This window comes from Heteronotia binoei, chromosome 15 (genome assembly GCF_032191835.1).
Source record: "Heteronotia binoei isolate CCM8104 ecotype False Entrance Well chromosome 15, APGP_CSIRO_Hbin_v1, whole genome shotgun sequence".
NCBI classification, from domain to species: Eukaryota; Metazoa; Chordata; class Lepidosauria; order Squamata; family Gekkonidae; genus Heteronotia; species Heteronotia binoei.
Genome location: NC_083237.1, coordinates 6,269,367 through 6,295,087, shown reverse-complemented (window position 1 = coordinate 6,295,087; position 25,721 = coordinate 6,269,367). Strand labels below are relative to the sequence as shown.

The 25,721-nt window shown below is 51.7% G+C and overlaps 1 protein-coding gene across 1 annotated transcript; it reads left to right on the top strand.

Annotated features, from left to right (window-relative positions):
• The first annotated feature begins 1,356 nt into the window (after window positions 1-1,356).
• DCAF11 (DDB1 and CUL4 associated factor 11) lies at window positions 1,357-25,314 on the top strand. The gene is made up of 15 exons (XM_060255857.1): window positions 1,357-1,438; window positions 2,094-2,349; window positions 4,406-4,533; window positions 6,391-6,512; window positions 8,366-8,430; window positions 8,913-9,013; window positions 13,518-13,664; window positions 13,789-13,843; window positions 13,928-13,996; window positions 17,733-17,790; window positions 17,888-18,073; window positions 21,069-21,222; window positions 21,311-21,463; window positions 23,954-24,060; window positions 25,180-25,314. The coding sequence occupies exons 2-15, from the start codon at window positions 2,195-2,197 to the stop codon at window positions 25,312-25,314; spliced, it is 1,635 nt and encodes a 544-aa protein (XP_060111840.1). The 5' UTR covers window positions 1,357-1,438; window positions 2,094-2,194.
• The last annotated feature ends 407 nt before the right edge of the window (window positions 25,315-25,721 follow it).

Here is a 25,721-nt window from a genome sequence, read left to right as displayed (position 1 = left end):
TCTCTTGGCTCCGCCCCCAAAGTCCCCAGACATTTCTTGAATTGGACTTGGCAACCCTAATTAAATGAGGCTTACTTCCGAGTAAAAGCACAAAGTCTAGCACTGTTTAAAAGCGCAGCCCTCTTCTCATTTACTCCCTGAGTACGTGCTGCTGAGTCTCATGGAACTTATTTCCGACTCTGAGTAAAGATCTTAGATAGATCCAAGTGGGCAGCTGTGTTGGTTTGAAGCAGTTGAACAAAGCAGGAGTCAAGCGGTACCTTTAAGACCAACAAAGTTTTATTCAGAACGTAAGCTTTCGTGTCCTAAAAGCACACTTCTTCAGACGAGGTACCTGATCCCCTCGTCTGCAGAAGTGTGCTTTTAGCACACGAAAGCTTACGTTCTGAATAAAACTTTGTTGGTCTTAAAGCTGCCACTTGATTCCTGTTTTGTTAAAGATCACAGACTTCGGCTTGCACTGCTGTAACGTGTGAATGCGGATCTTGGGGGTTTGCGGACTTAGGAGGTGGTGGGGAAAGTCTGAAGATGTGTGCCTTTAGTACACGAAAGCGTACGTCCTGAATAAAACTTTGTTGGTCTTAAAGGTGCCACTTGATTCCTGTTTTGTTAAAGATCACAGACTTCGGCTTGCACTGCTGTAACGTGTGAATGCGGATCTTGGGGGTTTGCACATTAGGAGGTGGTGGGGAAAGTCTGAAGATGTGTGCCTTTAGTACACGAAAGCGTACGTTCTGAATAAAACTTTGTTGGTCTTAAAGGTGCCACTTGATTCCTGCTTTGTTAAAGATCTCAGACTTCTGTAACGTGTGAATGCGGATCTTGGGGGTTTGGGGACTTAGGAGGTGGTGGGGAAAGTGTGCCCCAGTTTGGTGGCCGTCGCAAGAGAAGAACTGCGCCGACGTCGTTTTGAACTCGCAAATAGATACGTGTTTCCAGCCCCCCACGAGCCCATCGTATCACGTCAATCACTTTGCCAACGTCCAATCAGAAAGCAATTAGTGCCCATTTTTGCCCCCTCCTCGGCCAGAGGTTCAAAGAACCGCCCCGCCTCCTGAAATGTCAATCATCCAGCTCCGAGCGCCTGTTTAACTGAGGTTACGCAACTGTACAGGCGGTGATCAAGATTACGAAAACCAATCGGGGTGGGACTTTGAAGCCATCGGGCCCGCCTTTCGGGCCTGTTGTCCAATCGGCGACTGGCTAGCCTATATCCGGCAAGTTCCACGAACAAGTCTGGTGCGATCCTGACCCCGCCTCTGCGAGCGAGGCCAATCCAAAGAGCGGCTACTTTTTAAAGCCCCACGTTCGCCCACGTGGGGGTAGATATGCTTAACCAATCGAGTCGCAGCCGGCTTGCCCCGCCTCTCTCTGCTCCTCTTGGAGGTGGCTGCGTCCTTAGGATGTAAACAAGGCCTCGCGCCGCGACCGTTAGAGGGTGAGGAGGGTCTCGCGCTCGGGTGGGTGGGGGGAGCAGCTTTGGAGGAGGCTTTTCATTGGTCGGGGACATGCGACGGGAGGGGGGGTGTCAGTCTGAGGGAAGGAACGACGAGCGTTCTGATTGGTGGGTGGCGCGGGCTATTAGGAGTAGAACGCTGAGGGGGGTAGCAAGAGTGTACCTCCAACACGGCGCCTTCGGATTGGCTGAGCTGGGAGCAAGGGCTGTGCCCATTGGCTGACGGGTGGCCGGTGGGTCGAGATGCTGGGTTCTGGTTGGTTAGCCAAGATTGTTGTCTTCTAGTGGCTTTAGGGAAGTGGCTCTCTGAATCTGTGGGGAGCAGACGTGGTAGTTGGTAGTTCTGCACTGCTGGGGGCAGGTTGTGCATGGAGAAGAGAGTGGGACGCTTTATTGGCAGAGCGTGTTATCTGCAGGGTGTATTTAGAGAAAGCAGGAGTATCCTCCGGTTTTGAAAGGCGAGGACTCAGGCTATGGACTCTGATAGGTAGGTAGCAGCTTTACCAGGGACAAGCTTGAATCAGAAGAGTGTTGACTGGTAAGTAGTTGCAGCTCTGCTGGGAGGGGACAAGGTGACCCCTTCCTGCCTTCCCTGATCCAAAGTGCTCTGATTAGTGGCTGAGGGTTTTCTTTGCAGGAGGGACCTGTTCTCCCCATTGGATTTCCAGACGTCGGGAACGAAGGAGCCCGTTCGGAAGTACAGGCGCCTAGTGCAGGCTGTGGAGAATGCCGTAAGTCATGGGCTCCCGCAGCAGCAGTAACGCCGGCTCAGGTGGTCGGGATCGCCAGGGCAGCTGGTTGCCGAGGGACTCGGGGGTCCTGCGCAGCGAGGAAGAGGACGACGAAGACGAGGATGTGGATCTGGCCCAGGTACTGGCATATCTACTGCGCAGGTAACTCACCTCCCTCCTCCCCTTACCTGTTTTCAGTCATATTGGCTGTTGGGCTGGCTGACCCATCGCTGGATCGGCGTGGCTAAGGAATGAGAATTCTGCCTTCGTGAGACTGCTGGGTGGGAAGTTTGGTGCAGAATCACAAAAGGGGATACGGAGGGGGAATAGGTCACACCTGTCTGATCCATTAATCTGCACAAAGAGAGTTTAGTCCTCTTGGTAACTGGAAGCTGATTGTGGTGGTTGGCGTGGAGTCTTGTGAGACCCTAACTGGAGGAAATGATTTTGGCTGAATCCCTCCATGGCTCTTGTCTGATGGAGTTAGGATTTTTATAACTGGGTGGAGAAAGAGGTGAGAGGAGCTAATCCCATATTTCATTGCATTGCAATGTGATATCGTCAAGGATGTGGAGTGTGTGGTTGAACAGCAGTGATACCGTTTCATTAGAAGCACAAATTGTAGTAGTATATTCATGCTCTGAATTGTGGAAGGAGGTAGGAAGAGCCAAGGTTTAAATGTGCTACAGTCTTCTGAAACACTGCCTCCATTGGAGAGGATCATACCAGAATTTGATGAAGTGTATCACTAGTGCCACAGGTCCACCGTGGCTGCTTCCCTAAAAGCTGAGTACCACATGTGTTTTGTTTTTTCCTCCACATGGCATGTGATGCCACACTTCTGTACATGCTTTAGACATTATTATTATTTTTTTTTAAAATGGAGTCATCTTTCCAGCAGGTATTTTGCACTATGGGAGATTTTTTTATTTATTTAATAAGTGAGCTTCTGCACTTATTTAGCGGCCCCGTGGCGCACAGTAGTACTGCAGTACTGTGATCTGAACTCTCTCTGCTCACGACCTGAGTTCGATCCCAGCAAAAGCTGGTTCAGGTAGCTGACCCAAGGTTGACTCAGCCTTCCATCCTTCCGAGGTCGGTAAAATGAGTACCCAGTTTGCTGGGGAGAAAGTGTAAAAGACTGGGGAAGGCAATGGCAAACCACCCTGTAAAAAGTCTGCTGTGAAAATGTTGTGAAAGCAACGTCACCCCAGAGTTGGAAACGACTGGTGCTTGCACAGGGGACCTTTCCTTTTCCTTCCTGCACTTATTGTCAGGATTATAGGAAGTTACCCAGGTCTGAAGGGTAAAGGTTGTGTGTTGATATGTACTCTGAAGATCCTAGAAAAGGCTCCATTCAGACCCTATGGGCCAGACTATGTACTTAACGGGAGATCTGTGATTGAATCTCCTGATGCTTTCTTTAACGTTATATATTCTGGTTTGATGTCCTTATTTAACCCTTCTTTGGCTTCCCTTTCAAAATCTTGATATAATTTCTTAGATCGAAAGTGCTCCCAGTGACTGCTTGAATCGCAGTAGGGAAATAGTACCTCGCTGGAGACAACTTTTATCAAGAATGCAGCCTGGGAGGAGCGCAGTGTTGAACTCTGTTCCTTCAGGCCATGCTTCCAGCTCTAACCAGGAGTCCCTTATACTTGCTTTTGAAAGTTAAAGAATACCTTGGAATAGCCCATCAATCATTTAGCCTTGAAAAGTTTGCTGTAGCAGGTAGAAAAGGAACTACCTCCTTTGATGCATTCCCCATCACTGTACCCATGTTCCTGCAGACTACAGGAACGTTTTTTAAAAACATCCTGCCTGCCCACTTTAGTTAGGATTTGACTAATCTCACTCGGGCAATTGCAGATCTGTCAGATCGTTTGGTCTTTTGCTTGAGATTAATAAACCGTAGGATGTCCCTGGATCCCATCATTATATGCAAAAGTTATATGGAAGTGGGTGGCTTAAAGCGTGCTCTTGAAATTTCTGCCCAGTTGACATCTTTGTTCCACTTGTAGCTGACAAACCCTCGCCCTGATCCTTGTCTGTGTATTCTCCGGTTGAAATTCTGAGTCCGCTATATTAAAACTTCAGGACCGGGGGCCAGCGAAAGGGAACTGGAAGCAAGCAAATGGTGTGCCGTTTGCCTACTGTGAATGAGGCAAAAGGGACTGGTCATCTCTCATTTTACCTTTTTGTTCTCTGTCCCCTCCAGAGGACAGTTTCATCTGATGCAGGGCGGGGGAGCAGCCAGCGTCCAGGTGGTCCATGCGCTATCCGACTCGGACGACGACAGTGACAGTGCATGGGAAGGGCGGTTGGGAGACCAGTATAAGCCTACAGGTACCGGCCAGGGCTGCTTGTAAGAGATTTTAGGGGCTCATAGAGTGTCGATGAACTGCAGTTATGGTAAACTGAGGCTAGCCGGACTCCTGAGCTTTGTTTAGAAGTTTAGAGAGGTGGATTCTGGGAATTAGGTTCTCGTTATCCCCTGCTTGGAAGGGATCAGGGGATTTCAGCGCCCTGAGGATCAGTGGTCCTTCTAAGCTGCAGAGTGTTAAGAGCAAAAATTCCACTTTGTGAGCTGCTGCATAAATTAGTGTGTTCTGGGGCCATTTTTTCCTGAGCTCAGGCAAAAACGTGTGAGCTGGAGGCTAAAAATCTGTGAGCTAGCTCACGCTAACTTAGAGGGAGCACTGCCAAGGATTAATTTCTTTAAAATATCTAGTTCTCATGCTCCAAGAGTAGTTTTGGTAATGTGTGGAGAGTGGCTGCACGAGCCCCTTGGGTGCTGAAGGGAGGTATGGGCTAGGTTAGGATTGTAGGATCTCTTTGCTTGGGACCATGTAAGGCAAGGGGTGGCCAGACTCGCTTAACGTAAGAGCCACATAGAATAAACGTCCAGTGTTTGAGAGCTGCAAGACACGAACGTCAGAGGTTTGAGAGCCAGAAGGAAGGAAAGCAAATAGATTGGGAGTGAGGGAGAGGGAGTCAGAAAGCAACTTTAAATGCATTTTCCAATGTAAGCGCTGACAGTTGTCTGGAGGGGGAGGGAATATTTTAACAAAGACTTAGTGGGGTGTTATTTACCTCCATGAAAATCTTTAGCTACCAGTTTCCACGCATTAAACCTCTGTTATAGGGAATGGGCCTTTTTCTCCAGACTTGTTGGCAACCTTGAGAGCAGGGTCCCTTCTACAATTTGGGATTGTAATTTTTGACTTTCTGAAGGTCAGAGGCTGCGAAAGCCCTCTCAGGACTGTTTCTTCCACTCAGGGCTTTTTTTTGTAGCAGGAACTCCTTTGCATATTACCCTTCCCGATGTAGCCAATGCTCCTGGAGCTTACAGGGCTCTTAGTACAGGGCCTGCTGTAAGCTCTTGGAGGATTGGCTACATCAGGGATGTATGGCCTAATAACATAAGGAAAGCCATGTTGGATCAGGCCAATGGCCCATCCAGTCCAACACTGTGTCACACAGTGGCCAATATATGTGTGCGTGTACACACACACACACACACACATACTGTGGCTAATAGCCACTGATGGACCTCTGCTCCATATTTTTATCCAATCCCCTCTTGAAGCTGGCTATGCTTGTAGCCGCCGCCGCCACCTCCTGTGGCAGTGAATTCCACATGTTAATCACCCTTTGGGTGAAGAAGGACTTCCTTTTATCCATTTTAACCTGACTGCTCAGCAATTTCATCAAATGCGCACGAGTTCTTGTATTGTGAGAAGGGGAGAAAAGGCCTTCTTTCTCTACTTTCTCCATCCCATGCATCATCTTGTAAACCTCTATCATGTCACCTCGCAGTCGACGTTTCTCCAAGCTAAAGAGCCCCAATATGCAAAGGAGTTCCTGCTACAAAAAAAGCCCTGCGTTCACTGATGCAAGACTGAACTGTTTCTTCTGAAAGAAGCTCCAGGGTCTGTGTCTTGTCTCTGTAGGGATGGGGAATGCCTTCCTGGGAAAACACTCATCTGGGTTTCCTAGGATGTCTTCCACCGCTGAGGACGGTAGATGGTTTATCTGAGCTATCGTGGCCGGCATATGGGCCCAGTTTGAAGAGGGCAAGGAGGCGGCTGGGGTAGTCTTGGCTCTGAGAGTTAGGCATAGCGATTGGAGCAGGGTCAGCAGGCCAATTGCAGGGCTTTTGTTCTTCACCGTCCCATCTGCGCCTCTCCTGTCTCCCTGCAGTGGATTTGACTCCGGACACCCGCGGCCTGGAGAACAACGAGATCAAGACGCGCATCCAGTTGGCGACGGGCAGGCTCGGCCCTGGGCGGACGGACCGCAGTATCCCCAAGCTGCTTTGCCAGGTGCCCTCTCTGCTGCTTCGGCGGTGGGGGTGGGAACGGAGCCAGCAGGGTGTGAGCTTCTTGCAATTTGGGGAGTTGGGTAGGCCGGTGTGGAAGGCCAACCTTTTGGAGGGCAAAGGCTTCAGAGGAGGGCCCGTGGCTCGGTGGAAGAGCCTCTGCTTGGCGTGCAGAAGGTCCCGGGTTCAGTTCCTGGCTTAAAAAAACAGGTAGGAGGGGATGTGGTGTACTCCGAGGGTTGCCATCTGGTCACTGATTGTAAACGCCCCTCTCATTCTAAGGCTAGGCAGGAGGATGTACTGCTAGCGCAGAGCAAAACCACCGTGCAAACACAAAATAATAGAATAAAGTGTCCAAATAATTTATAAAGATACCCCAAATACACAGGAAGTATATTTCATGAGGGGATGGATCCCACAATAATTTTCAAGAAGGTTCCATGGAGAACGCAAAAGGTCCATTCAAAAGGCTTCCCCTGGAAATTCAGTCACCGTCTATTTCGCAAGACGTGGTTGATCCAGTCTCCCAAAATAGAGGCTCCGAAGGTAAAAAGTTCCTTCCTTAACGTGTTTGTCGACTCGATATGCCACGTTTCGCAAACAAGCTTCACCCAAGAGCCGTCCTGTAAACTCACAGCAATGACGTCAAGCTGAGACATATTCAGTTTCCAAAAGGCACAAGCTCAACTTGTTGGTCGTTGATTCATTTTGTGCTTTGCACAGTGGTTTTGCTTTGATCAGTGTGACACCGTGGTGCAGAGTGGTAAAGCGGCAGTACTGCAGTACTGTGGTCTGAACTCCCTGCTCACGACCTGAGTTCGATTCCGGAGGAAGCTGGTTCAGGTAGCCGGCTCGAGGTTGACTCAGCCTTCCATCCTTCCGAGGTCGGTCAAATGAGTACCCAGCTTGCTGGGAGGGGGGAAGTGTAGATGACTGGGGAATTCAATGGCAAACCACCCTGTAAAAAGTCTGCCGTGAAAACGTGAAAGCAACGTCACCCCAGAGTTGGAATCGACTGGTGCTTGCACAGGGGACCTTTCCTTTCCTTTGATCTATTTACTGTGTGGCCACTGTGTTTCCGATACTGCTAGTGCAGGCCATTGTCCATTCTAGGTCAGAGTTCCCCAGGGCTTCTTTTGAAGCAGGAACTCCTTTGCTTGTTGGCTGCACACCCCTGATGTAGCCAATCCTCCTGGAGCTTGCTTACAGTAGGCCCTGTCCGAAGAGCCCTGTAAGCACTTGGAGGATTGGCTACATCGGGGCGTGTGGCTTAATAGGCAAAGGAATTCCTGCTGCAAAAGAAGCCCTGGAATTCCCCAGTGTGGTGCCCATAGGCACCAGGCACCTGCTGAGCCTTTCAGAAAACAGCCACGGCCGCTGTAAGGCAGGGCTTGTTGCTGGCTGTTCTTGTTCCAGCAAAAAAAGGACTTCTTTTGGAGAGTCGGGAGAACTGATGAGCACCTGGGCTTTCCTCAAGTCAGCTTGGGGTCCCATTTCCCCTTTCTGACTTCCCTTCCTCTCAGGAGGTGTGAGGAGGGCTGATGTTCTCTTTGGCCCCGCCTCTTGTAACAGCCATTTGGGATTTGGCTCCACCTCCCATGGTCGCCATTTTGGAGTGGTGCCCGCCACCCTTTCACAGAATTCCAACAGGCTGTGTTGTAGAATATTCCCAGCACTTTTCACCTAGGGCAGGGGTGGCCAACAGTAGCTCTCCAGATTTTTTTTTTTTTTTGCCTACAACTCCCATCAGCCCCAGCCATTGACCATGCTGGCTGGGGCTGATGGGAGTTGTAGGCAAAAAAAACACCAGGCTGGTGTGGAGTCCTGAATGACATGTGTCTTTTTCTTTCTCCGCAGAGAGAGCGTGGCCTGTGCCATAACAGCAGCTTCTCCCCTGGGGAATGCTCCCGGGTGGTGTCTCAGTGAGTATCTGACCCCGGGGAGGCCCTGGGATTGCGGGAAAAGCCTCCCCAGTGTGGTGAGCCAGTCTGGTGTAGTGGTGAAGTGTGCGGACTCTTATCTGGGAGAACCGGGTTCGATTCCCCGCTCCTCCACTTGCACCTGCTGGAATGGCCTTGGGTCAGCCATAGCTCTGGCAGAGTTGTCCTTGAAAGGGCAGCTGCTGCGAGAGCCCTCTCAGCCCCACCCATCTTGCAGAGTGTCTGTTGTGGGGGAGGGAGATAAAGGAGACTGTAGGCCTCTCTGAGACTCTGTCCTTGAAAGGGCAACTGCTGTGAGAGCCCTCTCAGCCCCACCCACTTCACAGGGTGTCTGTTGTGGGGGAGGAAGGTAAAGGAGATTGTGAGCCACTCTGAGACTCTTGAGTGGAGGGCGGGATAGAAACCCAATGTCGTCATCTTCTTCTTCTTCTCTCCTGCAAATGCCACCTCTGCTCTGCTTCCAGTTTCCTCCCCAACTACTTGACCTTCACAGACTCCTACTCTCAGAAGGCTTTCTGTGGGATCTATTCCCAGGACGGACAGCTGTTTATGTCAGCTTGTCAAGGTAGGTTGGGAAAATCCCTTAAGAGCTCCTAGAGCTAAAGTCAGCTGCCCTGCTGGGCATTGTGGATACCTCAGGATTGGCTTCTCTTGCTGTTCACGTAGTGTAGCTGGTTGGCATTCCTTTCCTGAAATGCTGTCTGTCTTGGGCCCCTTTGAGCATGAAAGCCATTGCAGGTTTGGATTGTGGATAGCCCTGGACGTATTCCCCGACCAGTGTTCCCTCTAAGCTGAGTTAGCATAAGCGAGCTCACAGATTTCCAGCCTCTAGCTGACACGTTTTTGGCTTTGCTCAGGAAGGAGCACCCCAGAGCACACTTAATTGATGCGGAAGCTCTCCACTTTAATGCCTGGAGCTCACAAAGCAGAGTTTTTGCTCACAAGACTCTGCAGCTTAGAGGGAACATTGTCCCCGACAGGGCTTTTTTTTTTTAAGCAGGAACTCCTTTACCTATTAGGCCACACCTCCCTGATGTAGCCATTCCTCCAAGAGCTTACAGTAGGCCCTGCAAGAAGAGCCCTGTAAGCTCTTGGAGGATTGGCTACATCAGGGGGAACTCCTTTACCTATTAGGCCACACCTCCCTGATGTAGCCAATCCTCCAAGAGCTTACAGTAGGCCCTGCAAGAAGAGCCCTGTAAGCTCTTGGAGGATTGGCTACATCAGGGGGAACTCCTTTACCTATTAGGCCACACCTCCCTGATGTAGCCAATCCTCCAAGAGCTTACAGGGCTCTTCTTGCAGGTCCTACTGTAAGCTCCTGGAGGATTGGCTACATCGGGTGTGTGGCCTAATATGCAAAGGAGTTCCTGCTACAAAAAACTCTCCTGCTCCCTGACATACTCCCCTGAGAGGTATCGGGCCTGTAATTATTTCTTGGACCAGAAGTCCCTGGCATGGTGCCCTTTGATGCCACGGTGCCTGCCAGTGCTTTTCCTGGTGCCCACCAAGTGTTTTGAGAAAGTAGCTGGCGCTCTTTCCTAGCAAGACTTTTGATTGGCCTTTGGAAATTTGATTGACTTGAGCAGCTACCAACCCAGCACAAGGATCGTCCCTGGGTGACGGAAAGCAAACAATTGCAGGCGTTTTGTGGCTGGCTCCGTGCCCTGTGGCTGCCATTTTGCAGTTACACCCACTGTGCTGCCTCAGAATTCCAAAGGTGCCCTCAGGCCGAAAAAAGGCTGGGAGCCCCTGCTGTGGACTGCCGAGCACGAGCACAATCACGACCACGACTCGCTTATCAGAACTGAAACGGTTTGATCGGCATGATGGTTCTTGCCCTGACTTGGTTCTGTTGTAGTGTTTGGGGGGTGGATCTAGGAGAGGGTGGGGTTTGGGGAGAGGAGGGGAGGGGGGGGCCTCAGCGTGGTACGATGTCATAGAGTTCGCCCTCCAAAGCAGCCATTTCGAAAGGACATGAAGGCAATTTGTAAGGCGTTCGATGGAGAAATAAAAAGAGAGCCATGAACGCGAGAAAAAATGTCTTGTTCCGCTACATAGCAAGACCATTGCAATTAGAATGAAGCACCACTTACCTACTGCAGGGTGGCTAACGGTAGCTCTCCAGATGTTTTTTTGCCTACAACTCCCATCAGCCCTAGCCAAGCATGGCCAATGGCTGGGGCTGATAGAAGTTGTAGGCAAAAAAACATCTGGAGAGCTACCGTTGGCCGCCCCTGTCCTATATCTTCTCCCCCCACAACAGACACCCTGTGAAGTGGGTGGGGCTGAGAGGGCTTGTATGGCTAACCCAAGGCCATTCCAGCAGGTGCAAGTGGAGGAGTGGGGAATCAAACCCAGTTCTCCCAGATAAGAGTCTGCGCATTTAACCGCTACACCAAACTGGCTCTCCACTTGGAAGGAAGGAAGAGTCTGCACACTTAGTCACTGCACCAAACTGGCTCTGAAAGGGAAGCCGAAGGAGCTACGCGTGAAGGTTCTTTTAAACTGTAGAGCAGGGGAGGCCAACGATAGCTCTTCAGATGTTTTAATGCCTACAACTCCCATCAGCCCCAGCCAGCATGCTGACTGGGGCTGATGGGAGTTGTAGGCAAAAAGCATCTGGAGAGCTACCCTTGGCCACTCCCGTTTTACTGAATTAGCGACGAAGAAGACGGTCCCAGGAAGAAGAGTCTTTGAACTCGAAACAATGTCGGACTGGTTTTGTATATTGTCGGACTTATATTACAGCTCCAATTCTTTCTATAGGACAGGGGTGGCCAAGGGTAGCTCTCCAGATGTTTTTTGCCTACAACTCCCGTCAGCCCCAGCCATCGGCCATGCTGGCTGGGGCTGATGGGAGTTGTAGGCAAAAAACATCTGGAGAGCTACCCTTGGCCACCCCTGCTATAGGACATTGTTCCATTATACAGTAGGAGCGGCGTGTGGTTTTAGTTCCGGAGGGATTTTGTATTGTATAATATTGTTTGTTTATCACTGAAATCACTGTGTTAGTTATTAGTAGATATTGGAGTAGAAATAATAAGTAGCACAATTTATTTTTATGTCGCACGGAGGGGTTCTGAGGCGTTTTGATTTTCTCCAGGGCAGCTGATCTCTGCCAGCCGGAGATCAGTTGCAAAAGCGGGAGAACATAAGAGAAGCCATGTTGGATCAGGCAAATGGCCCATCCAGTCCAACACTCTGTGTCACACAGTGGCCAATATATACATACACACACACACACATACTCTGTGGCTAATAGCCACTGATGGACCTTTGCTCCATATTTTTATCTAACCCCCTCTTAAAGCTTGCTATGCTTGTAGCCGCCGCCACCTCCTGTGGCAGTGAATTCCACATGTTAATCACCCTTTGGGTGAAGAAGGACTTCCTTCTATCCGTTTTAACCTGACTGCTCAGTAATTTCATTGAATGCCCACAAGTTCTTGTATTGTGAGAAAGGGAGAAAAGTACTCTATTATGCCATTAAAGGTTTGGTATGGTATGAGAAAAGTACTTCTTTTTCTACTTTCTCCATCCCATGCATAATCTTGTAAACCTCTCTCATGTCACCCCGCAGTCGACGTTTCTCCAAGCTAAAGAGCCCCAAGCGTTTTAACCTTTCTTCATAGGGAGATCTCCAGGCCCCACCTGGAGGGTCAACAACTAACCCGCACAGGCTACTGGGATTCAAAATCACTATGCTGGAGCAACACACATCAATAGTATTGAATAGAACATGCATAAAGATAAAAGCACAGTGCACAAATACTTCTACAACAAAACAATTCATATTTCAGTTACACAGTAGAATGTTGTTCTTACAATCCCATGAAAGGCAAACCGTGACAGGACCATTGACTTTCACTTCTTGTTTCATTCAAGTTTCTTCAGGTTTGGGATCTGCTAGAAAATTCAAAATGTCAATTAAGACATGAGTTTATTCCATTTCCAAGAGATCCGCAATTCTCTGTAGCCAGCAAAAATGCTCTGAGACTTGGCTCAGTAGCTCTGCTGTGTGATCGAGAGAGCTATTCCTCCTCCCTTCCTCCCCAAAGGAGCCTCATCCTCAGAGGCTTTGCTCTATAGTTCCTGAAGCTCGAGCAAGTCTGGCGAAGCAAGCTGAGATGCAGAAGGAAGCAAGAGAGAGGGAGAAGAAAGCAGATGACCTTCAAGCAGAGAAGAAAGCAGATGACCTTAGCCACCTTCAAGAAGGGGTTAGATAAAAATATGGAGCAGAGGTCCATCAGTGGCTATTAGCCACAGTGTGTGTGTGTGTGTGTGTGTATATATATATATATATATTTGGCCGCTGTGTGACACAGAGTGTTGGACTGGATGGGCCATTGGCCTGATCTAGCATGGCTTCTCTTATGTTCTTATGAGGGATGGTGGCTCAGTAGTAGAGCATCTGCTTGGGAAGCAGAAGGTCCCAGGTTCAGTCCCCGGCATCTCCAACTAAAAAGGGTCCAGGCAAGTTGGTGTGGAAAACCTCAGCTTGAGACCCTGGAGAGCAGGGGAGGGACGGTGGCTCAGTAGTAGAGCATCTGCTTGGGAAGCAGAAGGTCCCAGGTTCAATCCCCGGCATCTCCAACTAAAAAGGGTCCAGGCAAAAAGGTGTGAAAAACCTCAGCTTGAGACCCTGGAGAGCGGCTGCCAGTCTGAGAAGACAATATTGACTTTGATGGACCAAGGGTCTGATTCAGTATAAAGTAGCTTCATATGACAGCCAGTTGCTTGGAGACCTGATAGGAGCCCTCTAGGGGCCTGATTTGGCCCCCAGGCCACGTGTTTGACACCCCTGGCATAGACAGTCTTGCACTCGATGGACCAAGGAGGCGCCTGATTCAGTATAAGCTTTATGTGTGCTCAACAAACAAGCTCCAGCGTTTGCCGAATTCACAGTGGCTTGCTGTAAAAAAATCGCATTGAGGCAAGAGATTGGGAGACTTAGGAATCCTACTGTAGACAAAGTCCACGGGGGTTGTTCAGGTTGATGGGTCTGCCTGCTGAAGCATTGTGGGTAAGAACCCCTTTCTGTTCTGCCTCTCGCCGCCCTCTGCCAGACCAGACAATCCGCTTGTACAACTGCTCCTCTGGAGCCTTCCGGAAATTCAGGAGTATCAAAGCGCGGGACGTGGGCTGGAGTGTACTTGACGTCGCCTTCACGCCAGACGGGGCGCACTTCCTTTACTCCAGCTGGTCAAATTACAGTGAGTGGCGCTGGCGTGGGGGGGGGGTGAGGAGAAAGGGTTGAGGTCCCCTCTCCAGGTGGGCCCTGGCCCCACAGGGGAGTGTTCACTCTTTCTTCCTCTTTTCTTCCCCTCCCCTCTTTAGTTCACATCGGCAATATCTACGGCGAGAGCGACACTCACACGGCCCTGGATCTGAGGTAACGAGAGCCCCGCAGAGCCCCTGAGGGGCAAAGAAAAGGGAGCCTCTGTCCGGCTCTCTCACTTTCTCCTCTTCTCGGCAGGCCCGAAGAGCGTCGCTTTGCTGTCTTTTCCCTCACAGTCTCCTCAGACGGACGGGAAGTGCTGGGAGGGTAAGTTGGCCTCGTGCCTGATCCCACCCCACCCCCCTTCCAACCACCCCTTAACCAGTAGCTTGTAGGCCTTTAGCCTTTGACCCTTTATGCTCCTGTCTTTAGTCCAGGGGACCCCAACTTGGTGTCCAAGGACTCCGGGGCACCCACTGAAACCTTTCCTTGCACCCACTGAGTGCTTTTAGAGAGTAGATGATGAGGCCAGGGGGGCTTTTCCTAGCAAGGATTCTGATTGGCCATTGGAGATTTGATTGGCTGTACAGATTTGGTGAAATATTGCTTTGGTAGCAGCTGCCCTTCAAACCAATGGGTTGAAATTAAATCAGAAGAGTTTTTGACTCAACATTAGATAGAACTTCCAGACAGTTAAGAGCGATTCCTCAGTGGAACAGGCTTCCTCCTCGGGAGGTGGTGGGCTCTCCTTCCTTGGAAGTTTTTCAACAGAGGCTAGATGGCCACCTGACAGCAATGAAGATCCTGTGAATTTAGGGGGAGGTGTTTGTGGGTTTCCTGCATTGTGCAGGGGGTTGGACTAGATGACCTTGGAGGTCCCTTCCAGCTCTATGATTCTATGAACTTCCTGGCATTAGAGCCGTTCCTCAGTGGAACAGGCTTCCTCGGGAGGTGGTGGGCTCTCCTTCCTTGGAGGTTTTTCAACAGAAGTTAGATGGTCATTTGACAGCGATGAAGATCCTGTGAATTTAGGGGGAGGTGTTTGTGGGTTTCCAGCGTTGTGGTTGGACTAGAGGACCCTGGAGGTCCCTTCCAGCTCTATGATTCTATGAACTTCCTGATGTTAGAGCCGTTCCTCAGTGGAACAGGCTTCCTCAGGAGGTGGTGGGCTCTCCTTCCTTGGAGGTTTTTCAGCAGAGGCTAGATGGCCATCTGACAGCAATGAAGCTTCTGTGAATTGAGGGGGAGGTGTTTGTGGGTTACTTTCCTGCATTGTGCAGGGGGTTGGACTTGATGACCCTGGAGGTCCCTTCCAACTCTAGGAGTCTATGATAAACTTCCTGACTGTGAGAGCGGTTCCTCAGTGGAACAGGCTTCCTCCTCGGGAGGTGGTGGGCTCTCCTTCCTTGGAGGTTTTTCAACAGGCCAGACGGCCATCTGACAGCAGTGCTGATTCTGTGAATTTAGGCAGACCATGAGAGGGAAGGCAGGAAGGGCTGCATCAGTGCTTAGTCCTTGTGGCCCTTCCTTGCACACCCAAGGAAAGGCTGTTCAGCACTTCAGGGTCAGACAACAGTTTTCTCCAGGCCACTATGGCCAGGGATCCTGGTGGTTTTTGCCCTCTGGGCATGAATAGGGGGTCACTGGTAGTACTTCTTCACCCAAAGGGTGATTAACATGTGGAATTCACTGCCACAGAAGGTGGTGGCAGCTACAAGCGTAGCCAGCTTTAAGAGGGGATTGGATAACAATATGGAGCAGAGGTCCATCAGTGGCTATAAGCCACAGTGTGTGTGTGTATTGGCCACTGTGTGATACAGAGTGTTGGACTGGATGGGCCATTGGCCTGATCCAACATGGCTTCTCTAAGGTTCTTATGTGACACAGAGTGTTGGACTGGATGGGCCATTGGCCTGATCCAACATGGCTTCTCTTATGTTCTTACGTGACACAGAGTGTTGGGCTGGAGGGGCCATTGGCCTGATCCAACATGGCTTCTCTTATGTGACACAGAGTGTTGGGCTGGAGGGGCCATTGGCCTAATCCAACAGGGCTTCTCTTATGTTCTTATGTGACACAGAATGTTGGACTGGAGGGGCCATTGGCCTGATCCAACATGGCTTCTCTTATGTTCTTACATGACACAGAGTGTTGGGCTGGAGGGGCCATTGGCCTGATCCAACATGGCTTCTCTTATGTGACACAGAGTGTTGGGCTGGAGGGGCCATTGGCCTGATCCAACATGGCTTCTCTTATGTTCTTATGTGACACAGAGTGTTGGACTGGAGGGGCCATTGGCCTGATCCAACATGGCTTCTCTTATGTCCTTCTGTGACACAGAGTGTTGGACTGGATGGGCCATTGGCCTGATCCAACATGGCTTCTCTTATGTGACACAGAGTGTTGGGCTGGAGGGGCCATTGGCCTGATCCAACAGGGCTTCTCTTATGTTCTTATGTGACACAGAATGTTGGACTGGAGGGGCCGTTGGCCTGATCCAACATGGCTTCTCTTATGTTCTTATGTGACACAGAGTGTTGGACTGCAGGGGCCGTTGGCCTGATCCAACAGGGCTTCTCTTATATTCTTCTGTGACACAGAGTGTTGGACTGGAGGGGCCGTTGGCCAGATCCAGCATGGCTTCTCTTATGTTCTTACGTGACACAGAGTGTTGGACTGGATGGGCCATTGGCCTGATCCAACATGGCTTCTCTTATGTGACACAGAATGTTGGACTGGATGGGCCACTGGCCTGATCCAACATGACTTCTCTTATGTTCTTATGTGACACAGAATGTTGGGCTGGAGGGGCCATTGGCCTGATCCAACAGGGCTTCTCTTATGTTCTTATGTGACTCAGAATGTTGGACTGGAGGGGCCGTTGGCCTGATCCAACATGGCTTCTCTTATGTTCTTATGTGACACAGAGTGTTGGACTGGAGGGGCCGTTGGCCTGATCCAACAGGGCTTCTCTTATATTCTTCTGTGACACAGAGTGTTGGAATGGAGGGGCCGTTGGCCAGATCCAGCATGGCTTCTCTTATGTTCTTACGTGACACAGAGTGTTGGACTGGATGGGCCACTGGCCTGATCCAACATGACTTCTCTTATGTTCTTATGTGACACAGAGTGTTGGACTGGATGGGCCATTGGCCTGATCCAACATGGCTTCTCTTATGTTCTTATGTGACACAGAGTGTTGGACTGGATGGGCCATTGGCCTGATCCAACATGACTTCTCTTATGTTCTTATGTGACACAGAGTGTTGGACTGGATGGGCCATTGGCCTGATCCAACATGGCTTCTCTTCTGTTCTTATGTGACACAGAGTGTTGGACTGGATGGGCCATTGGCCTGATCCAGCATGGCTTCTCTTATGGTCTTATGGTGTGTGTGTGTGTGGTGGGGGAGGTATTTGTAAATTTCTTGCATTGTACCAGGGGTTGGACTAGATGACCCTGGAGGTCCTTTCCATGATTCTGTTATCGCGCAGGGATCTTCACTGTGTGACTGAAGGTAAGCCGCGACAGTCATTTTGCGGCTGGCTCCACCTCCTGTGGCAGCCATTCTGTGCCCACCACGTTGTGTCAGAGTCCCGCTAGCGCTTGCAAGCCCCAAAGGATTGGCGACCCCTGCTGCAATATAGAAGTCTTTGCACTTCGACTAAGTCGGCTCCTGCCTTTCAGCAGGCGAGGTTCTTCTGTGCAGTTTGAGTGTGAAGATTTACCTGATTCGGGGAACTTTTCTGACCATGATGTACAGCAAAAGGCCTGTGCAAAGCCGACTTGGATCAGAACAGCTAATTTGCCTCCTGGATACTTCTCCCTCCATTCCTCTGACGGAGTCCTCCTGGTGTAGATGCAGCAGGCCAGCCATGCCCCTTCCAGTTGCTTTGAGCGTCTGGTTTTATCCTCTGGCATGTCTCACGAAGCATCCCCAGTGCCACGCACGATTGACCACTCTTGTGCCAGGATGTCCCCTGGGGTCCGTTGGCGAGTTTAGCCTCCGCTCCCCCATTTGTGTCTCCTCTCCCTCTGAGTCCTCTCTGGCTTTTCGATCTAGGGCCAACGACAGCTGCGTCTACGTCTTTGATGTGGAGCAGAAGAAGCGGACGCTCAAGGTACGTCGGCGTGCGTGGCTCTTCTCTAGCCTGCCTCTCTGCTGCCTCCCCCTTTGCGGCTTTCTTTTCAACCTTCTGTCCATCCGCCTCCCTGCAGATCGAGTCCCACGAAGACGACGTGAACGCCGTGGCCTTCGCCGACAACAGCTCCCACATCTTGTTCTCCGGGGGCGACGATGCCATCTGCAAAGTGTGGGACCGGCGCACCATGAGGGAGTGCGACCCCAAGCCAGTGGGCATCCTGGCTGGCCACCGGGACGGCATCACCTTCATAGACAGCAAAGTAAGCTCGCTGCTGGCTTAAGGGAGGAGGATCCCAAGGGAAGCAGCCTCTGCGTGAACCGGGAATCCCCATGGGCTGCGATGCCTGTTTTGGAGGAGGTGTCTCCCTAGCAGCAGACTAAAGGGGGGGGGAGACTACTTGGTGCACCTCCAGGTACTGGCGTGCTGCCGAACAAACTCAGAGGGCGCCAGAGGGAATGCTGGGAGTTTTGCTGCTTATCTCAGTGGCTCTTTAGGGCCCTTCAAGGAGCATGGGAGGGGTCATCCCAAAGAAGATGATGATGATGATGATACTGGATTTATATCCCACCCTATACTCTGAATTTCAGAGCGGTCACAGTCTCCTTTACTTTCCCCCCTCCCCCCCCAACAGACACCCTGTGAGGTGAGTGGGGCTGAGACAGCTCTTGCAGCAGCTGCCCTTTCAAGGACAAGTGCCACACAAGCTATGGCTGACCCAAGGCCATTCCAGCAGGTGCAAGTGGAGGAGTGGGGAGTCAAACTCGGTTCACCCAGATAAAAGTCCGTGCACTTAACCACTTAGCAAGAGCTCTGGCTGACCCAAGGCCATTCCAGCAGCTGCAAATGGAGGAGTGGGGAATCAAACTCAGTTCTCCCAGATAAGAATCTGTGCACTTAACCACTTAGCAAGAGCTATGGCTGACCCAAGGCCATTCCAGCAGCTGCAAGTGGAGGAATGGGGAATCAAACCCGGTTCTTCCAGATAAGAGTCAGTGCACTTAACCACTTACCAAGAGCTCTGGCTGACCCAAGGCCATTCCAGCTGCTGCAAGTGGAGGAGTGGGGAATCAAACCCGGTTCTCCCAGATAAGAATCTGTGCACTTTACCTCTTAGGAAGAGCTATGGCTGACCCAAGGCCATTCCAGCAGCTGCAAGTGGAGGAGTGGGGAATCAAACCCAGTTCTCCCAGATAAGAGTCTGTGCGCTTAACGACTTAGCAAGAGCTATGGCTGACCCAAGGCCATTCCAGCAGCTGCAAGGGGAGGAGTGGGGAATCAAACCCGGTTCTCCCAGATAAGAGTCCCCACATTTAACCGCTACACCAAACTGGCTCGCCACTTGGAAGGAAGGACGAGTCCACACACTTAACCGCTGCACCAAACTGGCTCTGAAAAGGAAGCAGAAGGAGCTAAGTGTGAAGGCTCTTTTAAACTGTAGAGGGTCACATGCCCTGGCTAAACTACCTTGCGAAAATGAATGTATTTATTTACCTAATTTCTGCTCTGCCCTTTCTCTGGCTTGGCTCCAGAATTGCCCGGTCTCTTTTTGATAGCACCACTTGGAGACTGGTCTAGAAGGAAGGATTGAAGCCAGTTCAAAACACACCTCCTGCTTCTGCCTCCAGATGTCTCAATAGGATGGCATGGCCCACCATATCGGAGGCTGCAGATATATCTAGTAGGAAAAGGATCTAGGGGTCTTAGTGGACCATGCACTGCACATGAGTCAGCAGTGTGATGCAGCGGCTAAAAAGGCAAATGCGATCTGTGTCGACAGAAGTAATAGTGTCCAGATCATGTGAAGTAATGGTATCATTTTACTCTACTCTGGTTAGACCTCGCCTCGAGTATTGAGTTCAGCTTTGAATACCACAATTGAAGGATATAGACAAGCTGGAATGGGTCTCGAGGAGAGCTACAAAGATGGTGAGGGGTCTGGAGACTGAGTCCTATGAGGCAAGGTTGAAGGATGTTTAGCCTGAAGATATGATTAGCCTGGAGAGGAGATGACTGAGAAGTGATAGGATCACCGTCTTCAAGTACTTGAAGGGCTGTCCTATAGAGGATGGTGCAGAGTTGTCTTCTATGGCCCCAGAAGGTCGGACCAGAACCAAGGGGTTGAAATTAAGTCAGAAGCGTTTCTGGCTAAACATTAGGAAGAACGTCCTGACAGTGAGAGCGGTTCCTCAGGGGAACAGGCTTCCTCGTGAGGTGGTAGGCTCTCCTTCTTTGGGGGTTTTAAAAACAGAGGCAAGATGCCCATCTGACAGCAATGCTGATCCTGTGAATTTTGGCAGATCATGAGAAGGAGGGCAGGAAGGGGGTATGTGGAGGAGGTATTTGTGAAGTTCATGCATTGTGCAAAGAGTTGGACTAGAGATGACCCTGGAGGTCCCTTCCAACTATGATTCTAGGAGCAACACAGAGGCCTGGCCTTGGTCGACATTCAGATGATTAGCATTTGCCTTATTTATCCCCACGTTCCTCCCCAGTGGGAGCCAGCAGCATCTTCCATAGCTCTCCTCTCCTCCTGTTCATCGTCACAACCACCCCGCGAGGTGGGGTAGGGTGAGAGCGTGTGGCTGACCCAAGTTCACCTAACCAGCTTCCACAGCAGAGCGAGGATTCGAACTGGGGTTTTCCAGATGCGGATCCAACACTGTTTACCGCATAGAAACCCTGTGGTTATACTCAAATTAGCTGGCTCGCCACCGGAACGGGAAAGTCACTCGTTGCTGAGAAGGGTAGTAGGCCACGCGTTTTCTTTCTCTCTCTCTTAGTTGGCAGCATTTAAAATGTTCGATCCCGTTATAAATTGTATGGCTGTTTTATCCTTGATTGTAGCAATTTAACCTCTGTTCTCTCAGCGTAGTTTATATGGGTTACTGTAACTGGCATTGGTTTTATCTGTATTGTTTTTTGCCGGCTTCTGCTGCAAATGAACTTAACTGGGCGGGCACTGTTCACCATTGCACCAGGCCAGCACTGTACAGATAGCCTTAGTGCAGGGGTGGCCAACGGTAGCTCTCCAGGTGTTTTTTGCCTACGACTCCCATCAGCCCCAGCCATTGGCCATGCTGCCTGGGGCTGATGGGAGTCGTAGGCAAAAAAAACATCTGGAGAGCTGCCGTTGGCCACCCCCGTCTTAGTGCTTTAGCTCTGAGGCCGTGGAGGTGTTGACTGGGTGTGAGCATCTCTTAAGCAGCTGTTCAACCTCTTCTCCACTCTCCCCCCCCCCCCCCCGCCTCTGGCAGGGAGATGCCCGATACCTCATCTCCAACTCCAAGGACCAGACGATTAAGCTATGGGACATGCGGAAGTTCTCAGGCCGCGAGGGGCTGGAAGCGTCCCGCCAAGCCGTCACCCAGCAGAACTGGGATTATCGTTGGCAGCAGGTGCCCAAGAAAGGTAGGCCAACCAGACGTGCCTCTTGGGAGGAAGGGGCAGAGGGCAGCGCGAGGAGGGGCGTTCTGATCGGTCTCCGCTTCCTCCCCAGCTCAGCGCAAATCGAAGCTCCCGGGCGACAGTTCGCTCATGACGTACCGAGGCCACGGAGTGCTGCACACTCTGATCCGTTGCCGTTTCTCCCCAGCCCACAGCACCGGGCAGCAGTACATCTATAGCGGCTGCTCGACCGGCAAGGTGGTGGGTGAGTGACCAGGGCCAGGAGGGGGAAGTCCTCAGCACCTGGGAAGTCCAGCATTCAAACCCCGGCAGCTTCAGTTGAAAGGTTCGAGTAGCAGAGAATGCAAAAGACCTCTGCTTGAGCCTCTGCCAGTCTGAGTAGGCAATACTGACGCTGATACACTAGACCAGGGATGGCCAAACTGCGGCTCGGGATCCACGTGTGGCTCTTTCACTCATATTGTGTGGCTCTCAAAGCCCCATTGGCCAGCTGGGAGAAGGCATCTGTCTCTTTAAATTATTTCACCAAGCCAGCCAGCTGCTTGGAGAATGCATTTAAAGTTAAAGCTGCTTTCTTTCCACCTGTCCCCACTCTCCTCCCTCCTCCGTCTATTTGACCTGCCTGCCTGCCTCCCTGCTCTCAAACATCTGACGTTCGTGTCTTGTGGCTCTCAAACGTTTCACATTTCTTCTGTGTGGCTCTAATGTTAAGCCGCCCCTGGACTAGACAGTCGAAGGCAGCTTCGTGTGTTCAGGGCTTTGCCAGACGGACTGATTGTGCCTGTGTCGTTCTCACCATTCTGTACAAGCGTGAAATATTTTGCACAGACCTGCATTTAGTGTCTCGCACAGCAGCCGACCAGTTTCTCCAGCAACAGGACGTAGAAGCCTTCCCCCGTTGTTGCCTTCTGGCACTGGGATCCAGAGGTTGACTGCCTCCGAATGTGGAGGTTCTCTTTCGTCACCGTAACTGGTAGCCACCGACAGACCTGTCCTTCGCGATCTAATCCGCTCGTAAAGGGAGCCTAATGGATTCCACCGGAGTGAAGGGGGGCGAGCCAGAGGAAGGCGTGGCGGTTTAGTGAACCAATGTTTCTCTCTGTGAAGCAAAGGGAAAAGGTGGTTGAGATTTTGGGACAAAGTGGAGAAGCTGGAATTGTACATGGATTCTCACTCATGGCAGCCTAGGCCAGGGTAGTTCCGAAGAAGAAAAAGAAGCGGGGAGGGACAGTGGCTCAGTGGTAGAGCATCTGCTTGGTGAGCAGAAGGTCCCAGGTTCAATCCCCGGCATCTCCAGCTAAAAAGGGTCCAGGCAAGTAGGCGTGAAAAACCTCAGCTTGAGACCCTGGAGAGCCACTGCTGGTCAGGGAAGGGACAGTGGCTCAGTGGCAGAGCATCTGCTTGGGAAGCAGAAGGTCCCAGGCTCAATCCCCGGCATCTCCAACTAAAAAGGGTCCAGGCAAGTAGGCGTGAAGAACCTCAGCTTGAGACCCTGGAGAGCCGTGAATGGGGCTGTGGCTCAGTGGTAGAGCATCTGCTTGGGAAGCAGAAGGTCTCAGGTTCAATCCCCGGCATCTCCAGCTAAAAAGGGTTCAGGCAAGTAGGCGTGAAAAACCTCAGCTAGAGACCCTGGAGAGCCACTGCTGGTCAGGGAAGGGACGGTGGCTCAGTGGCAGAGCATCTGCTTGGGAAGCAGAAGGTCCCAGGTTCAATCCCTGGCATCTCCAACTAAAAAGGGTCTAGGCAAGTAGGCGTGAAAAACCTCAGCTTGAGACCCTGGAGAGCCGTGAATGGGGCTGTGGCTCAGTGGCAGAGCATCTGCTTGGGAAGCAAAAGGTCCCAGGTTCAATCCCTGGCATCTCCAACTAAAAAGGGTCTAGGCAAGTAGGCGTGAAAAACCTCAGCTTGAGACCCTGGAGAGTCGTGAATGGGGCTGTGGCTCAGTGGTAGAGCATCTGCTTGGGAAGCAAAAGGTCCCAGGTTCAATCCCCGGCATCTCCAGCTAAAAAGTGTCCAGGCAAGTAGGCATGAAAAACCTCAGCTGGAGACCCTGGAGAGCCACTGCTGGTCAGGGAAGGGACGGTGGCTCGGTGGCAGAGCATCTGCTTGGGAAGCAGAAGGTCCCAGGTTCAGTCCCCGGCACCTCCAACTAAAAAGGGTCCCGGCGTAAAAACTTTAGCTGGAGACCCTGGAGAGCCGCCGCCAGTCTGAGTAGACAATACTGACTTTGATGGACCCGGGGTCTGATTCGGTATAAGGCAGCTTCAGATGGTCAAAGGCTTTGGGACCCAGGAGTGATAGGTTACCATTTGACACCATGGCGCAGAGTAGTAAAGCTGCAGTCCTGCAGTCCTGAGCTCTGCTCATGACCGGAGTTCAGTCCCAGCGGAAGCTGGGTTTTCAGGTAGCCGGCTTGAGGTTGACTCAGCCTTCCATCCTTTGGTAAAATGAGTCCCCAGCTTGCTGGGGGAAAAGCGTAGATGACTGGGGAAGGCAATGGCAAACCACCCTGTCAAAAGTCTGCCATGAAAACGTCGTGAAAGCAACGTCGCCTCAGAGTCGGAAATGACTGCTGCTTGCACAGGGTTAGCACACCTTTACCTTTTTTTTCTTTTTAGCTTCAGTGATGGGTGGAAAGGTGAGTTTGGAGCTGGAGGGTAGCTGGTATAGAAAAAGCGACTGGGGTCTGTTGGTGACACTCGTCTCTCCTGCTTCTCCCCCCCCCCCCCCCCAGTATATGATCTCCTCACCGGCCATATTGTGAAGAAACTGACCGAACACCGAGCCTGCGTCCGTGACGTCAGCTGGCACCCCTACGAGGAGAAGATAGTCAGCAGCTCGGCAAGTGTCGCGGGAAGGGGAGGGAATGACCAGTAGAGGCAGGATTCCTCTCCCACTGGCCTTTGGCTGCCTTGCACATATAGCTGACTGGGGCATGGGCAGAGTGCCCCTGAAGCTTTTATGGGACACTGTGGTCTCTACTCTTTTTTTGTCACGGCGCCTTCTGGTGGCCTGAAGAATATTCAGAGAAGTGGCTGAGTAAAGCCTGCCTCTGCTGCCCGTCCTTGGTATTCCTTGGAGGCCTCCCATCCAAGTTCTTGCCAGAGTCAGCCCCCGCTTAGCTTCCGTGATCTGACGAGATCAGGCTTGCTATCCAGGTCAGGGCCGCCCCCAACTTTTTTGACCCTGCAGTCATCTTTCCTGACCTCGTGCGGTGGGTGCAGCTGCAAAACGGGTGCTGCGGCGTAACCGGTTACCCTGTGAATATCCTTGTGCTGTTTTTGTCAGAGCGACATTTTTAAAAAGACCTGCACTGCCAGTCAAATGCCCAGCAGCCAGTTAGAAGCCTTGCTGGGCAAAAGCCCCTACCCGCTTTCTAAAAACACCGAGGGGGTGACACGGAGCCCCCGGGCACCATGTTGGGGTCCCCCGATCTAGTGGTTTGGAGTCTCAGCCTTCTGCCTGCCGTCTTTTTTGCCTTTTCCCCACTTGTGGTGAGGGGGGCAGTTGTTTGCCTCGAGAGAGAGAGATCAAGAACCCCTCACAGTGGCAGATTAAACCCTGTGGGAGGCCCCTAGGCAGTCAAAATCTCAGGGGGGCCCTTGCAAAATTACCTCAGCGTAGGAGCACCTGCCCCCCCCCGGTCCCCGCTGCAGCCTGCAGGCCCCTTCTCAAAAGCCCCCTCGACAACACTGCGGGGGGAGAGGCAGAGAGAGGCAAACTTGGTGACAACGCCGGCAGCAGCCGCACCAGGCAAGTCGGGCAAAGAGTGGCTCAGTTGCTGGCTGTGCATGCAAGGTGGAAGGGCTGCAAGCAGGGGGGAAACCGTGGGGGAAAGCCGACCTGAGGCCCCTAAAGGCGTGGGGCCCCCTAGGCCGGTGCCTGCTCGGCCTAATTGCTAATCCGGCCCTGGCCCCTCAGCAGTGTTTCAACCGCCGTATTCCTTTCTCCTGGCTCCAGTGGGACGGCAACCTCCGGCTGTGGGAATACCACCAAACAGAATACGACGAAGATGCTTTCCGGCACCCCCAGCAGCTCCCCGGCAACAGAGAGCCGTCGCGCCCCAAATCCTTCTCGAGAGCCTCCAACCAGTAGCCTTCCTGTGCCGCTGTTCTTCAGTTTTGGACTTATTGGGGGGGGGGGGGTGGTTGGGGAATCTAGGGACATTGGTGTGGCATGGGGGCCGCTCTTCACAGGCCACGTGCGGAGGGCTGGCCAGAAGTGCCATCAGCCATCAAATGACGGGGAACTGGGTGGGGGGAGGCAGAGCAGGGGAAATTTAGGTTAGGAGCGGGTTGAGGAAAATAGGAAGATCGAATTCGGGGCCGGGGGGGGGGGGGGTCACGCGTGTGATAATTACGTGTTCCCCCCTGTTCCCGGTCTGCTGTTTTGTTTTGGTTTTGTAATAGGATAGGGTGGGGAATCACGAACGGGGCCGAGACAAAACCACCCCGCTAGCGGCGAGCTTCTGCTTGCTTCGCGGGAGGGGAGGGGAGAGCGGG